The sequence below is a fragment of the Penaeus chinensis genome, chromosome 1 (assembly GCF_019202785.1).
Source record: "Penaeus chinensis breed Huanghai No. 1 chromosome 1, ASM1920278v2, whole genome shotgun sequence".
In the NCBI taxonomy this organism is placed as follows: domain Eukaryota; kingdom Metazoa; phylum Arthropoda; class Malacostraca; order Decapoda; family Penaeidae; genus Penaeus; species Penaeus chinensis.
In genome coordinates, this window is record NC_061819.1 from 37,699,758 (window position 1) to 37,716,178 (window position 16,421).

Sequence of the window (16,421 nt, forward strand, 5' to 3'; positions counted from 1 at the left end):
CATTAAATGGTTAAAGATGCAGTTGCTTTCCCCTTTCCCATGTAGACTCTCTGGAAAACAATCTCTTAGTCATGAAAAATTCATGATGTACAAGGAAATATTAAAACAAGTCTTGCTTGAAATTTACTTGATTGGTTTAGATTCTCATCATTTGCTATTTACAAGAGGGATTTTTAAGTATTATTACATTTCCATACAGATTTAGGATGGGTGAACAGTGTGCGGATAAATTTACCATCCGTGAAGAGACGTGCAGAGACCCTAGGCACTAAACGCACCGTCAAGAAGCAGTGGCAGGCAGCCTGGCTTCTGCGGGCAATCACCTGCATTGATCTTACCACACTCTCAGGTAGGTCATGAGAATCAGGGAATAAAAGTCTTTCACATGATTTCCTCTTATATTTGTTGGGGTGATACTGGTTGCCTAATTTTTTTTTTTTTTTTATGGGAGGTTGTATAGAGATCTTTAGGACTGTGTTTTATTATTATATGTTTTATTATTATGGACAGGGGGGAGATTTAGGTATCTGTGGTGAAAGTTGTTTTATTTCCTTGGGGTTTCGAATGGTTCTTTTAATGGGGACTTTGCAGCTTTAATCATAGTGTTTTCCAAAGAGTGTGTAGACTGAATCATGCTTCCAAGCAATTGTGGCATTCATAGTTTTTTTTCCAGTATCAACAAGGCTTTATTCCAATCAATTTTGGGGGAGGCAGATTAGGGGTTTCACATGGACAATGAATGTTATATAAAAAAAAAAATGATTGTATAGTTGAAGGGCTTGTACATTTATGGATATAATGTCTCTTTTTGCTTTAGAAATATATAAAAAAGAATCTTGTATAGAAAGTCTTTTATAGTAGTGATTGTATTACTGGATTTTTTAGAACTGCTGTATAAAAGTTGAAGTGTAGTTTTAACTTTGGTAATTAATATTTGTCATACGGGGTAGGTGAAAAAAGGCAGAAGACAAAGAAGGATTCAAACAATAATGGATAAATACTGTATTAAAAAAGACAAAAACAAAAGAACTTATCCACAGAAGGGGAAGAAAGAAAAAAACTGAACATTCACATATCATGCTTTTCAATATATCCTCCCGACTACCTGCAGGAGATGACACAAATGCTAACGTTCAGCGACTGTGTCACAAGGCAGCTCGTCCTGTGCGTCATGACATCATCAAGGCCTTAGGTATGGAGGATGCAGGTGTCATATGTGGTGCAGTGTGCGTCTACCCGAGCCGTGTTGCTGGGGCTGTGAAGACATTGGAGAAGATTGGGGCCGACATCCCTGTGGCTGCTGGTAAATGACATCATTTTTTGCGTTACAGTTTTTGGTTGAAGCTTCGTTTGTGGAAGCTCTTTAACACTATTGGGTGTTTACTGATCACCTATTTTTTTACTGACTTAAGATTTCAGTGTCAGTGTCCTTTTCATTTTGATTGATCTTTGCATTTGTTAGTTAATTACCAACTTGAAGGATGTGGGTGTCTTCTGTGTATGCTCTTATATTTAGTATGGTTTTACTTGAATTTTATTTCATATTCATCTGTATTGACAGTTGCAACTGGTTTTCCATCTGGGCAGTATGCACTCAGGTCACGAGTGGAGGAGATCGAGATGGCAGTTGCAGATGGTGCAAAGGAGATTGATATTGTTATAAATAGGGAAATGGCACTAACTGGCAACTGGAAAGGTGTGTATTTTCTTCTCATAATTGCCTTTTTGTCTGTCAAAAGTAGTTATCTTATCATTCCCATATGTATAGTTTACACATTTGTAAAATGATTTGTAAGTACAATTTTTTTTCTCAGTACAATAATATATATAAGGGTTATTGTAAAACACTGATTAGTTTTACTTTTGAATATCATGAATGGAGGAATCTTACTCCCTCTCCCCCTCTTTTACTTCCCTCTTCCTTATCCAAACCATCGTCTTCCCTTCTTTCATTCCCTTCATTTACTCTCTCAATTCATTTGCTTTTCTCATCTCCTTCCTCCCCCTTTCTTCCTCACACTTGGAAAAAAACACATCCTCATCCACACAGGCCTGTATGAGGAACTGAAGCAGATGCACAAGGCCTGTGGAGAGGCACACATGAAGGCCATTCTTGCAGTAGGAGATCTTGGATCAATGAACAATGTATACAAGGCTTCTCTTGTGGCCATGATGGCAGGAGCTGACTTCATCAAGACATCCACAGGCAAGGAAGGTGTCAATGCCACACTGCCAGTTGGAGTTGTCATGTGCCGGGCCATTTGGGAGTACTATGAATGTACAGGACACAGGGTAAGGATAGACTTTTTTGTCCCCTTTTACCATTTGTTTATTATTTTATTTATTTGTTATTCATATTTTCACATTATACAGTTTTGGAAAGATATGTATTTCTATCTGTAAGCCACATCTAAGAAAGTCTTATGGAATGAATATGGTCTTTCAGTATTATTTTTAAAATCTCTTGTATAATAGAGTGAGTGAGGAAGAGGGAGAGAGTGAGAGAGAGAGAGTGAGAGAGAGAGAGTGAGAGAGAGAGAGTGAGAGAGAGAGAGTGAGAGAGAGAGAGTGAGAGAGAGAGAGTGAGAGAGAGAGAGTGAGAGAGAGAGAGTGAGAGAGAGAGAGTGAGAGAGAGAGAGTGAGAGAGAGAGAGTGAGAGAGAGAGAGTGAGAGAGAGAGAGAGAGAGAGTGAGAGAGAGAGAGTGAGAGAGAGAGAGTGAGAGAGAGAGAGTGAGAGAGAGAGAGTGAGAGAGAGAGAGAGAGAGAGAGAGAGAGAGAGAGAGAGAGAGAGAGAGAGAGAGAGAGAGAGAGAGAGAGAGAGAGAGAGAGAGAGGAGAGAGAGAGAGGGAGGGAGAGAGAGAGACAGAGAGAGAGAGACAGAGAGAGAGAGACAGAGAGAGAGCGAGAAAGAGAGAGAGCAGAGAGAGAGAGACAGAGAGAGAGAGAGAAAGAGAAAGAGAAAGAGAAAGAGAAAGAGAAAGAGAAAGAGAAAGAGAGAGAGAGAGAGAGAGAGAGAGATAGATTGATTGGGGGGATCAAGTTCATGGGGTTAGAATCAGAGAGTGAGTAAATGTGCACTATTTCTCTTCTCTCTACCTCTGCCTTTCTGTCTTCTCTTGTTTCCCTGTTATCACTTTCTCATCTTGTTTCCTCCCTTAAGCTCCCCTATTTGTCTTTCCCTTTCCCTTTTTCCTCAGACTCCCATTGGAGCAGAACACTTAAAACACTTAAACGGTTGCCTGTCTTGACTGAATCTTCTCTCCGCCCTTTCCAGGTTGGGTTCAAGCCTGCAGGTGGAATTCGAGCAGCCAAGGATGCCCTCGTGTGGCTCGTTCTCATCAAGGAAGAGCTCGGAGATGCTTGGCTCAACAACCACATGTTTAGGTGGGTGGGTTGGAGGGCTCGGTTGATCGTGCAGTGTCTTTCAGATTGGTTTAAGATTTTTTTGTGTATTATGTGTTTTTTGCATTCCTTTTGCCTTGTTTAGAAATATTGAAACTTTTTTTTTCTATACCTTTTATAAAGAGTGTAGTTATATATATACACATTTATATGATTATGGGTTAGTCTTATGTAGATATGATAGTGGTACCTGACTGCTGCCTTGTAGTTCAGTCTGTGTATGGTCAAAGGCTATGGAAGTCCACCCTGTGGAAAACAATCCACTGCCTTGTGGAATCTGTAAGATGAGAGGGCTTTGGGAGTCAACCCTGAGGCAAAATTCAGAGTCAGAGTCCCTAATGCAGCTCATTGTCACTTGCGCCCTTGTTTCGGCAACTCGTACGCAGCAGGTGGTGCCAAAATGTATCGGTCTATGCCGTTCCTTTGGATCCATCAGCTGCATGGAGAGAGAGAGCCTGCTGCATAGGCAACAGCTTGCATTCATTCACCCAGGCATTAACTCTACCTATATGGGAGTGGGTAGACACAATAATGCCATAGTTGACATCGAGTTCCTTCCATATATTTGTCAATGCAAAAGACATACAAATTAAAAAGTATATTTGAAAGGAAATGAGAGATTTACTGACTCTCCCAGTAACCTTGAGGGTTGATATGGTTAATATGATTAAACACCATGAAAAGCCGGTTCCGGAAAGTATACACTCAATAAGTGGTACAGTATCATTATTCACTGAACATATACCCATAATTATAATGTGAACTTTTCTTCATTTATTAGTTTATTATTATCATTCTCTTATCTTTTATTATATGCTCAGACCTATATTTGGTTTCAGGATTGGTGCCTCTGGTCTTCTGGCTGATGTTGAGCGACAACTTTTCCACTACGTTTACGGTCGTTACGCTGCAGTGTCTGAGCTTCCTATGGCCTAATATTTGACAGATTTGTAAGGATTGATGTTACAAGTTAATTAAGTATTACTTCATCGTTATTACATTGTCTTAATGAAATTGAGTTCCTTCATGTAGGTTTTAGTTTTATGTTTTTTGTGCATTCCATTTCTCTCTCTTCAGGATATACTGGGGGACAGTTTTGCTAGATGGACTTTTTGTATTTGTTTTACAGGTCATAGAAATATGATAACCAAAAAAAATATATATTGTAATACATGTGCCATTATGAAATCTATTCTCCAAATTGAAATTAATTTTCTTTTTCTAGCCTGCATCTTGTACTTGATTACAAATATGGTTATTTTTCCTATGGTATATATTGAATGCATAGTGAAGATATATCTATAGAGGGGAATGGATTAAGATGTTTGAAATGAATAATATATGTGAAAAGAAGATATTCAGCTTCAAACAAAATACAGAAAATTTAAGGTACTAGAAAGAAGTTTAGTTTAGCAGTTGACAAGTGTGAGAAATGAAAGCCTTCTCTTTTCCCTCTGTCTGTCTTTCCCTCACTCACTCACTCACTCACTCACTCACTCACTCACTCACTCACTCACTCACTCACTCACTCACTCACTCACTCACTCACTCTCTGACAGACTGACACACTGACACACTGACACACACACACTCACACACTCACACTCACACTCACACTTACACACGCACATGCACTCGCTCTAATAGTAGTTTACCTAGTCATTTTCTTTGTCTGTGAATTTGTTCTCATCTGAATTAGTATTTTTTGTGACAATGGAAATAACTTCTTCAATTTACTTGTTGTAGCAAAGTTTTCCTGGTGTGATTCGTTAATAAGCTGAAATTTTTGTTTTGCTAAGCTTTGATGTTTACTAAGCTGAAATATTCTATGGGTGACTAATAGCAGACAAATTTCCATAAAATAGGAGACATTTTTTCTTCTTCTCTTATACTTATATAATTTCTTTCCAGGATAAACATGTATTTAATATTATTTACAGTATGCTGGTAGCATCTGGCAACTTATTGGATATGAGTCACAAAAATTACATTTTGGATATAAATAAAAAATGCTCTTACTCAAATATAACTTTAGTCTTGGTTCTCAATTCTCCCCTCTCACTAGTGCTTTTAACACAAAATGGCATTTAAACTTTTGAGATACTTAAGTTATCTTTGTGACTTTATAAGGTTTAAACCAAACAGACTGGTAAAACCTACAGAATGGCTACAAAGTGCTTCCATCTAGGATCCTGTATCCCCTGTCATATCAAGGGGATTTATAAAATGATTCTTCAGTAAATAAACCAATAAGGGTTTTGGTATCAAGTTTCCTAAAGACCTTTATTCTCAACAGTATGTTTTTGAAAGAAATTCATGTATAAAAAACATTTTATTTTTAAGGCAGCTGATACTAACTTGTTTTTACCATTATCACAAACAAAAACCTCAATCACTATTTTTAAAACTTTCCATTTGGTAGTATAGAAAGTTAGCATGATGGAGGTTAACCACTTTCTGTTCCTGTCAGTGCTCTTTGTGACAGATCAAGCTGTAGGGAGTTTGTCACTTTAAGCCAAAGTCTCAGCTTGAAGGAGTGACTGGTTCTGGAAACCTCTAGTGAAAATCTCTTAATCTTTTTTTTCTCTTTAGCAGTATTAGACCATTAACTCCCACTGGATGTACTGTGAATCCTGAGGAACTGGAGTGAAAGGGACTTTTTTTTAAATATATATATATACACATCTTTAATGAGCACTGGCATGAACTTTTAATAACATAAATTTTAAGTCCAAGAAAAAACATTACTGATCCTGTTTATAAGTTAAAATATAAATCTGATGTATATTGTGTGGGACTACAGCCTAAAAAATATACCATTATATATACATAATATTATATTGTTTACAAACTGTAAAAGTTCCTGGAAAAGCTGCAATCCACAATGGACAATCCTATTCACAGAAGAGGATGTTCTATATTTTGTTATTCGCTAAACATTTTTTCTAACTCTGCTCTATTGCAAACACTTCACATGGTGGAAGAGATGGCATTTGTGGTTCAACACTCGTGTGTTTTAAATTTATTTTGGTATACATTATCTTCCATGCTCGGTCCACTGGACAAAATACCAGCCCAAACTCTTGTTCATAAATACCAACAAATGAATTAACTTTATGTAGGGTTCCACAGGAGAAAATCCTGATCATGCCATGCTCACTTTTCTGAGCCTGAATTCCACTAGATAGATTTGGAGAAAAAAGAAGTTCTGTCTGTCCAAAGACTTCTCGGAGAAGTGTGTAAGAGTTGGCCTGTCCTGTGGCATGCTTTTCCTCTCTTGCGCTGCCAATGAGATACACATCTACTGAGCTATTACTGCAGAACACTGACTCTCTGAATGTGTCTCCTGGCTGATGAGAACACACAGGCTGCAGGTAGTTTATCATACTATAATACCACTCACAAAACACTCTTGCAAAATCATCAGATTTCACCTTCTTTGTAAGTTCAATCTGTGATAAAGTATCCTCGTTATTTAGTATGGCTGCTTGTCTATTCTTAACATCTTCATTTTCTTGACTGACAAACTCTAGACTGGCAGGAGTCTGATTCTGCCTGCTCACTACCTGTAGCTGGCCTGGTGGAACAGGATGATGTGGATTTGCCTCTTTTTGAATTTTATCATTGCTTCTTCTCTTTGGGTTTGTCAAGGTGGAGCCACCATTGAGCCGTTTCATCTGCGGAAGAAATAGTCCTTTTAACATTTTGGGAAAATGTACTGTTTGCTGTTTTCTATTATGAAATGTATTTATACATAGATGACTTCACAAGTGCTGTGCCACCAACTAGTCAATTAGTAAGTTGGTGATCTCACTTGATTTCCTCTTTCCTTGAGTTTTCAAGATTTTTTTTTTCTAATGCTATCAATAACAATGCTGTTATCATTATTATAGGCTTTATAATTATTATAATCCTATTAGCATTACTAATAGCAATATATGATAAAAGAGAATATTTCTGGAAATCAAGAAAAGGGGTAAACAGGTGAGATAAGTAGTGCTAGTGACTGACCCCTTGGTGTCTAAGCACTTGTGGAGCCATCTATGAGAAAACACAATTAATAAACTAAATACAGTAGGCATGGGATGTATGTATATCCCATCCCTGGTGGCACATGGTTAAATATTTAAACATTAAAAGTGGAGAGGAGGGACTTCAGAAAAAAATGTTAAATGAAAGGAGAAATATAAAATATATACAAACCCAAAACTGCTGTATTGCCACTGCCAGCTGTGTCCTGCTTGAGTGTGCATTCACAGGTTCTTTATGATGATGCAAGTAAACAAACATAACTTGTGCTTTGATGCGTCTGTATGAAAAGAATTTGCCAAGGTCTTCTGTATGCATGAGGATAATTTCAATTGCTTCTGTAAAAGATGAATCAGTATTACACTGCTGAAATCAGTTTGGCAGGAGATCATTCAACTCTGAGGGTATAAAAAGAGAAATCTAGATATACTAAAAACACAATGGGAATATTAATTGTCTATGATCTCCTCTTTTGATAATATTTAGAATGATATAAATATGTAAACAAACAGTCATCCAATAAAACACAGGTAAATGAACATGCAGTCACATGTACCTTTACAATTTGTTGGATGGATGCGGTTGTTGGTGGCAGTGAGTGCAAGGCCTCGCAAAGCATCTGGTTCTAACCCTTCAAGGAGTTCTTGCACCAGAGGTTCATATGGAGATTTCAGCAGCATTGTGGGGGTCAGTGGTTGTATATGTCTGTTTGAAGGTTGATAAGTTAATAGGTAATAAAATGTATTTACAAGTTGGCAGTCATACACCTATAACACATATTCCACAGAGCAAAATTCATATTGACATTTACAATAGTTGTGACATGGTAAAATACTGTTACAAATTCAAATCACAATCAAAACCAACTTGAATATGTTTGTTAAATAAAAAAAAATCAGATAATTAATGAAGAGAAAAAGGAGGCAACAGATAAAATAAGACACAGAAAATCTACCACTGCTTGTCACTAACAGACAAGAACCCATATGTTGTGCTCACAATTCCTCGTTCAAAAGTTAGACAAGATGGAGAAACCTAATTTTGGCCTTTGGGACAAGTTTATCATGTTCATCTTGCTCACCTTAGCAAGACTATGTCACAATAGATTTTAAAATACAAAAGCTTGTGTGGGTCAATGTTTACATTTTGAGTGTCACCATAACACTAAAAACTTCCATTTGAATGTATCTTTTGTAGCACCCAAAAGTATTTCTTATTTTCCAACAGAACGCAGAATTCCATATGGTGTATGCATGACTGGAACCCCCTGAAAACTAGACAATAAACCTCACATAACATTATTATAAATCGCTCCGTAATATAATAGCGAATGTTCAGGACTGCTTGTACTAATGGTAATGAAGGCCTTGGAGGGTTCCCATTGCAGCCATGTTCTTCTAGAAGATACAAGTTGTCTGGTCAAGCAAGTGGGAAAGTTCCAAACACAGAATACCGCACTGAGGGAAAACGAGTACACCATTCTACTCAAAATTACATTTCAGAGAGATTCATTCCAAGTATCTTAAGCTTATCCATACAGATTAACAAGAAAAACCCCCAAACTTTCCTGAACTTGGTAAGGTGCCTTTAGAAATTACCATCTCTCGCCATTCACACAAGGTCACACCGTATCACATATACCGTGAATTAGTATAAAAAACCAAAACAAACTCTTACATGATATTTATTCTATCACAAAGATATTTGGCGTTTATTCTGCGTTCTCTCCATTACTTTCCGGTATTCAGAGGAACCTAAACTAAACAGACACATTATTTGAAGTATTACAGAATATCAACGTACTTGACATATAAACAAAATGATGAATATTAATCCCAATTTAACAAATCTTACCTATATGATGATAGTGACTCTCCTTTAGGCTTCCTTTGGGTAATGTCACAGCCAAAAAGTCACGTCAGGTACGCTGAAATGGATTACCCGAAACATCAGAAGAGAAACTTTGGTCGTGAGGTTTGTTTACATTTTGCGTCGGTCGCTTGAACACCCGGACCGTATAGAGTGTATTCAAGTTCCATCGAGGATTCGGAATGATGGATTCAGATTTGCGTTGAGTTGCGTCGTCTAGTACAGTGTTATATTGCTGGTGTTATGCTGAAGTATGTCTTAGAATAAACATGCACACACATCGACACCCACACATACACACACATAGATACACACACATGAATGCAATATATATATATATATATATATATATATATATATATATACACACACACACACACACACACACACACACACACACACACACACACACACACACACACACATATATATATATATATATATATATATATATATATATATATATACACATGTATATATACTCAACAGCCATTTATTCCACTGCAGGACATAGGCCTCTCTCAATTCATTATTTGAGAGGTTATTTGGCAGTCTCACCCTTGCCTGATTGGATTCCCTTCCTAATCAAGCAATGTATATATATATATATATATATATATATATATATATATATATATATATGTGTGTGTGTGTGTGTGTGTGTGTGTGTGTGTGTGTGTGTGTGTGTGTGTGTGTGTGTGTGTGTGTGTGTGTGACTCAACTATTACTGATCATTATAATCATCATCATTATTGCCATGTTTTTTTATTGTTATCATTATCACTGCCATTAGAATTTGTGTTATTATTAGTAGTACTAGGAGTTTGTAGTAGTAGTATCAGCTGTAATAGTAGCAGCAGCGGAGTAGTAGTGATAATAATAGCAGTGCACGACAGTGCGCCCAGTCGCAAGTCGGGTCGCCAGTGCCCCCCCCCCCAAAAAAAAAAAAAAAAAAAAAAAAAAACCTTGCTCGTTGTTGTCGTGGGAGACTGAAGCCCAATGTAGGAGATAACCCTCGATCCAACTAATTTTGCTTGGTCTTTTCTTCTCCCCCTTTCCGTTTCCTTCTCTTCGTCATCTTCTGTCCACTTCCTAAGGTGCTGAAAGAGTAAAAGGCTGGTTTTGTGTCAAGCATTGGCATGTATTCCCTTGTTTAATCGCCCAGCCCTTACTCCTTACAGGGACCTTGAGGGTAGACCGTTACTTTTCCCTACTTATTTAAGGCTTACCATGGCCAGTAATGAAGATTTTTTTTTATCTTTATTAGGGCCATTAAGGATTGCCTTTTCATCAGCTACCCTATCTACATTTGAAATCTCTGTTTTCCCTCCTTTGACCGCGGCTCCAACCAGTGATACTAATACCGCCTCCTCGATGTTTGCGGGTCATTCCTCAACTTTCAGAACATCAACATCATCCCCTCCATCTTCTATTGCACAGTCTTCTTCACTGTCTACCCCTTCCCCCCCTTCTTACTCTTCATCCCTATTGTCTGTAGGGGCCGAATGTTGGGCCCTACAAGAGTAAGGTAGATGGCGAGCCTAGAGTGTAAGGTAGACAACCAAGATGTCTTGACTCCTTTATTGTATAGTAAAGATGGAATACGGCTGCGAGGTGTTGCTCCTTGGCTCCCTCACCATGTCACAATCGGTGGTGACGAAAGTTAATGTTACAATAATGCATATCTCTTGTGAAGGGGATAGACAACAAAACATTGAAATGTCTAGTGTGACAAGAAAAGATGAATAAACAGGTAAAGCAATGGACATGCTTACATGCATGTATATGTATGTGTGTGGGAATATATGCATGTGACAATACTTAAGGTTATATAAGTTAGGTTGAATATAATAATAGATAAATGAAATAACATAAGCATACATATTTCAGTAGCATTACATATATAAAGCTGGGTTACATTGTCCTCCTCCCCACAGTACTACCTCACTCCGCTCCACTCCATCTTCTTCCTACCCACGTCCTTCTATTACTTCCAATTCTGCAAACCTTTTGAGTACACTTTCTGGCCTTCCAAGTGGGGTCGATTCTTAGTGCTTTCCCTACAGCCCTTTACTCTGACAATACCCTTCTCTTCCAATAATGTCTCCAAAAACAAGTAGGCAAAATTTCCTTTCGCAGTCATTCCAATTGTTCATGCGATATCGCAGTTATATCTGAGTCCCAAGCAAATGCACTATCTACCCTGACTGACCTCACTGGCAAACCTATTCCTACCCAACCTCACTGCTCCCATAAGACTTGCACCGGAATTGTTTCCGTCTCCCTGACTAATTGTCCTCTCGGCGACAAGCACTAGACCGAACGTGAAAATGACCAGCTCGCCTGCTCTGCCCCCCCCCCCCCCTCAAGATGTCTCAGCATCTTCCCCAGTATCTCTTCCCTACCCCAAACCATCCCACATCTACTCCCTTTCTCCTCTAGTCAAATTCCTTTTCCTGCCTAAACCCACATAAACCAATCTCTACCACTTCCTCAATGCCTACTCCTCCTCCTCACTCTACTTGTTGTACTAGACAATCTAAACGTTCCACCCAATCTCGGTAGAAGCAGGGCTCTCAGGACCTCTGCGTCTAAGGTTTTGCTTTGGTGTCTAAAGAGATCGTTTGACTACCCCACAGCAATTCGACCTTGGCCCTTGCGTGATACTGTGGCTGGTTTGCGCTCACCCTAATTGCTTGCAACTAGCTTCGCGCCCTATAGCCAATTCTTTCCTTTACGATTTTTTCGGCATTAGGATAACTCTGCGCACCTTCTGGTGAACTGGACCCCATCTTCGGGCTCGTGCTCGGACGTGGGTAGACCTTTACCTCCCGCAGGGGAGGGTGTGTCTGGGGGGCCTTAGCGTGCCTGCCTTACGGTGCACAGAGAGTTGCCATCTTTTTGCTATGGACTGGTATGACAGACCACCTTATGACTGCCACTCAGTTTAATTTCATGTGGGAAACGAATAGGAAGTTAGGAGCCCCTCCCTTTTTGACGCCTTCAGCCATCTTTTCTCGTCCTGCAAATTAGCATCTTCTAGATTCCCCCCTCTTTCCCATCATATCACCGAAGCTATGGCATGACCAGAAGATTTTTACTATCACTGAGGTGGCAGTCACGCACCTCTTTAAGATCCACTCAGGCTTCCAAGTGACAGTAGCCAAATCCGAACAATTGACTCCATTTCTTTCTTAAGCTAAAAGACCATGGCTTCACACCTGTCCCCTCCCCGAAAACGAAAGCAAAGTGCACGGTCGTGGCTAAAAAGATTGGCAAGACGATCTTCCCACGATCGTGTGGGTTTATCTCCCAGGAAGTATCTGCCAAGAACGGAGTCACTGTCTTCGACGTTTACAAGCCTCCCGAGTCACGAATCGTCAAGATTCGTGTCTCTGCACCAGAGGAAGCTCATCGGTCTAAACATCGGTCCAAACTTATAACATAGAACCAGAGTGCTTTATCCAAATATAACAATGCTTACACTGCTACCGCTTCAACTACAATAAAAACACATGCACACACACACACACACACACAAATGCTCTCGTTGCGGCGGCGCAGGTCACTTCTACACCAAATGCAAAGAGACCATCAAATGCTGCAACTGCGAGGGGTCACACAGCCAGCCCAGGCCGGCACACCCAGACGACCTGCATCTACCTCTAGGACAACTCTGCCTCCACCTCCCCAAATCAACACCACCTTCACACCAAACACAAACCCGAAGATACAAGCCATACTACACGTAGCTCTCATCGCTGCAAAATACAACGTAAAGGAATTCGCAAACATTGTCCTTATCATGCTAAAAAAAAAAAAAAAAAAAAAAAAAAACGGTTTCCCCAGCATTGTTGCCCCTGAGGAAATCTCTGGAGACGACAACTTCTACATACCGGAATACGCCACAACATCAGAAACCACAGCAACTGAGGTTACAAAAATAACCCACAACATCATTGCTCCACAGAACAAAGACACCTTGTTTTGCAACCACAACGCAAACCGAAGGAAACCGTACAGACACACGCACCAAAAAAAGACAAAAAGGATCCCCCGATCCTGCAACGCACTCAACATCATCACTAACTGCATAAATAACGACAAAGACCGACGACTAAAGGCTGTCCTTGCCACAAAAGATGTTGAGCGAGCCTTTGACACGGTCTGGCATGCTGGCCTGAAGTACAAGCTGTGCACTAAATTCAACTTTCCGCCTTTAATTAAAAAGTTGCACTGCAATTTTCTCGACAGCCGCAGGTTAAAATTGAAATTCCTAAACAAAGTTCCAGGTACCATTTCCATGCACGCTGGAATACCTCAGGGCAGCATACTCAACCCAACACTCTATACACTATACACAAATGACCTTCCAAACCCCTTACACATAGACTCACTCACTCTCCTGTACGCTGACGACTCTACGCACTTAGCTCGACACGATGCGCTTTCAGGTGCCGTTCAGCGCATCAATGACGAACTCGACGTCTCGAGATGGGAGTACCGATGGCGTATCAAGACTAAAGCGACAAAAGCAAAAGTTTTCTTTGTAAAACCACGAAAACTTCCTCCTTACGACAACATTTACCGCCTTACACCTTATTTACACCTTCGATAGACTACAAGCACCTCTCCAAAATCACATCCTCCTGCACCATCTTTGGTTTTACCTTCGATACGTACTTTCGATTTCACCTGCACATTAATTCAAAGGCCGCTTTGGCAAATAAAACCTTACATTCGCTTTCGCGATTTTAAAGTGCGGCCCCAAACACGAAGCTGCATCTAAAAACAAAACATTAATACAACCTCTCCTCACATACACACCACTTGCACTCACACAAACAGCATACACTAACAAGCGAAAACTCCAGCTTGTTCAGAATAAAGCACTCAGATGGATCTATATGATAATTTGAGATCAATTTATTACAACATCTGAGCTCCATGAGGAAGCTTCTCTGCTTCCTTTGAGCATCAGGCGGCGTAGGTTGTTGGTCTGTAAACCGACCGACACACTCCGTGCCTGGTATACCGACTGGCTGGATAGACTCAACACCATATTTCGGCCGGAGACCGGGATTAGGCCATGATCTTTTTTCTTTGGCATGCGACGAAGAAGTGCAGTTTTTTAGGCTGCATCCAGTGCAGGCGCGCTCTCAAGGTCGTAGGGTACTTCTTCTTCTTTATGATTTGCGAAGTTCTAGCTTCGCCCGGGCCTTCTAGATATGGCCCGGCCTGTGTCAGCTTTTTACGGCTGTCTCATTTAGTTGTCTAATACTCAGTGTCTACCGTGGCGGCGGGATTGCCAGCAGGCGCTCTTGCCGCCATGGTGTAACCATATCGCACAGCCTCTTTACCAGCACAGCGGCTGTTGTGGGCGGTCCCTGTCTCAGGAATTGTGTATGGTCACAATTTTCTAAGTAGTGGACTAATGTGGCGTTCGGTTCGCCGCAGTGCTTGCAGCACCTTCCATCGCGTTCGATTGTTGGGATTATCTGCCATGCACAGTAGTAACCTAGGCGTATTCTGTGAAGAATGACTTCGGTACCTCTGTTGATTACTTCAGAGAGTGCCAGTGGTTCATAGCCTGTGGCGTCTGAGTACCAGCTGGCCGAGGGGGAGGTTCTCGTTTCCTCTCTGTGGAGCTGCTGTAGGAAGGTACGACCGACCAAGGCACTCTTCTCCTTAAGTAATTTTCGGCTCGGTTTTATCGTCATGGGATTTGGCGGCATACCCCTGCCAGCGACGGCTAGTCTGTCAGCAAGCTCGTTCCCTCTGATGCCGATGTGGATTGGGACCCAGTTGATGATAATTCTTCTACCCTGAGCAAGAATTCTGTGTCATTGTGAGAATCGTGGTCAGTAGGTAGATGTTGTCTGTGGGTGAGCTGTGCTGAAGACAGTCAATGGCTGCCCTGGAGTCTGTGTGTATGACCACGTGTCCTTCCCTTAGGGACGCGTAGGCTTGGTACTTTGTGTCTGGCCCCTATGCGTCTCCCAGTCATTGCTCTCATGACAGACAGTCTTGCTTTGGTTCGGTGTCGTAGGGTACCCTACGCACCGAGAGATAGCCGGCCACCTTCCCGCGCAGCCTCGTGTGGCGAAGGGGAAGCACCGCGCGCCCGAGTACCCGCACCGAATACAAAGAGATTCAAGATGGCGCTGGGCCACCCTCACTCTTTCCTACTTTCAAAAAACCCACTACATCTATTACCCAAAGTTTTACCCTGCATGCCGGGTTAAGCCCCGGCCCCTTTTCTTCTACTAACACTCATTTTCCTCCCCCCCCCCCCCCTATCCCCCATTCTTCCTTCCCACTCTTCTTTCCAAACTTTTACTTTTACTTACGGTAGGAGTTGCCTACCGAGGACGTACCGGAGGAGCTGCCGTCCGAGAATACCCGGGAGGAACTGCCTGCCGAGGACGCATCGGAGGAGCTGCCGTCCGAGGACGCACCAGAGGAGCTGCCTGCCGAAGACATGCCGGAGGAGCTGTCTGCCGAGGACGTGCCGGAGGAGCTGCTGTCCAAGTATCTTCTATATATATGTGCCCACGGATGGTCAAACACCAAGACTGCAATCAGGGTACAGGACTCTTTGGTAAAGCTACAGCGTAGCTTCGTCATGCTATGATGATAATGATAACATAATTAGAAGAGATCCTCATTCGTAAAGTGATGTGTGTGTGTGCGTGTGTGTCATTCGTTGATTTTCAGTTGTCATTTTCCATATTCCACGTGACCGCGGACTTCACCGTCTTCAATGAAGAATTCCCTCTGAGAGAAAATGGAGATCGGATAACATTGTTGTTGTTTTATTGTGACAAGCACAATAAAACAACCAAAAGGAATTAAGTAGAAAAAATAAAAAAAAATCGTCATGAGGCGAGGTCTGGCCTATGCTCTCGGGTCTATCTAATCCATGTATATCTATCTATATAATAATGATATAAATAGAGAGTGGATTCCGAGAACTGACTGAGAGATCTAAACGCGGAGATAAATTTACACGTAACTCGGCAACATCAGTATATATTACCAATAGGGATAATTTTCGGCCGCTGTGTGATGGGGCTGGAGTTTCTTTCATTCCATCTGATTTCATATTTTACTGCATAGAT

General features: G+C 40.9%; 2 protein-coding genes across 3 annotated transcripts in view; one reads left to right on the plus strand and one right to left on the minus strand.

Annotated features, from left to right (window-relative positions):
* The window catches only part of LOC125027789 (deoxyribose-phosphate aldolase-like), a 6,763-nt gene extending 2,154 nt beyond the window's left edge, over positions 1-4,609 (plus strand). The window contains exons 2-7 of the mRNA XM_047616929.1: positions 200-349; positions 1,112-1,303; positions 1,562-1,696; positions 2,051-2,292; positions 3,275-3,384; positions 4,242-4,609. Of these exons, the coding sequence (XP_047472885.1) occupies positions 200-349; positions 1,112-1,303; positions 1,562-1,696; positions 2,051-2,292; positions 3,275-3,384; positions 4,242-4,338 (926 nt within the window). The 3' untranslated portion in view covers positions 4,339-4,609. The remainder of the gene's footprint in view (positions 1-199; positions 350-1,111; positions 1,304-1,561; positions 1,697-2,050; positions 2,293-3,274; positions 3,385-4,241) is intronic.
* Positions 4,610-5,720: 1,111 nt separating this feature from the next.
* On the minus strand, positions 5,721-9,509 carry LOC125027772 (uncharacterized protein C3orf38-like). Of its 2 annotated transcripts, XM_047616912.1 has the most exons (4): positions 9,286-9,509; positions 7,988-8,136; positions 7,606-7,769; positions 5,721-7,079 (listed from the first exon to the last, which is right to left on the minus strand). In XM_047616912.1, exons 2-4 carry the CDS (start codon positions 8,109-8,111, stop codon positions 6,348-6,350), a joined length of 1,020 nt encoding a protein of 339 aa, XP_047472868.1. In that variant the 5' UTR covers positions 8,112-8,136; positions 9,286-9,509; the 3' UTR covers positions 5,721-6,347. The 2 variants fall into 2 exon arrangements, with proteins under 2 accessions (XP_047472868.1, XP_047472875.1); XM_047616919.1 differs by lacking the exon at positions 9,286-9,509 and having other exon boundaries at positions 7,606-7,829; positions 7,988-8,127.
* Positions 9,510-16,421: the final 6,912 nt, after the last annotated feature.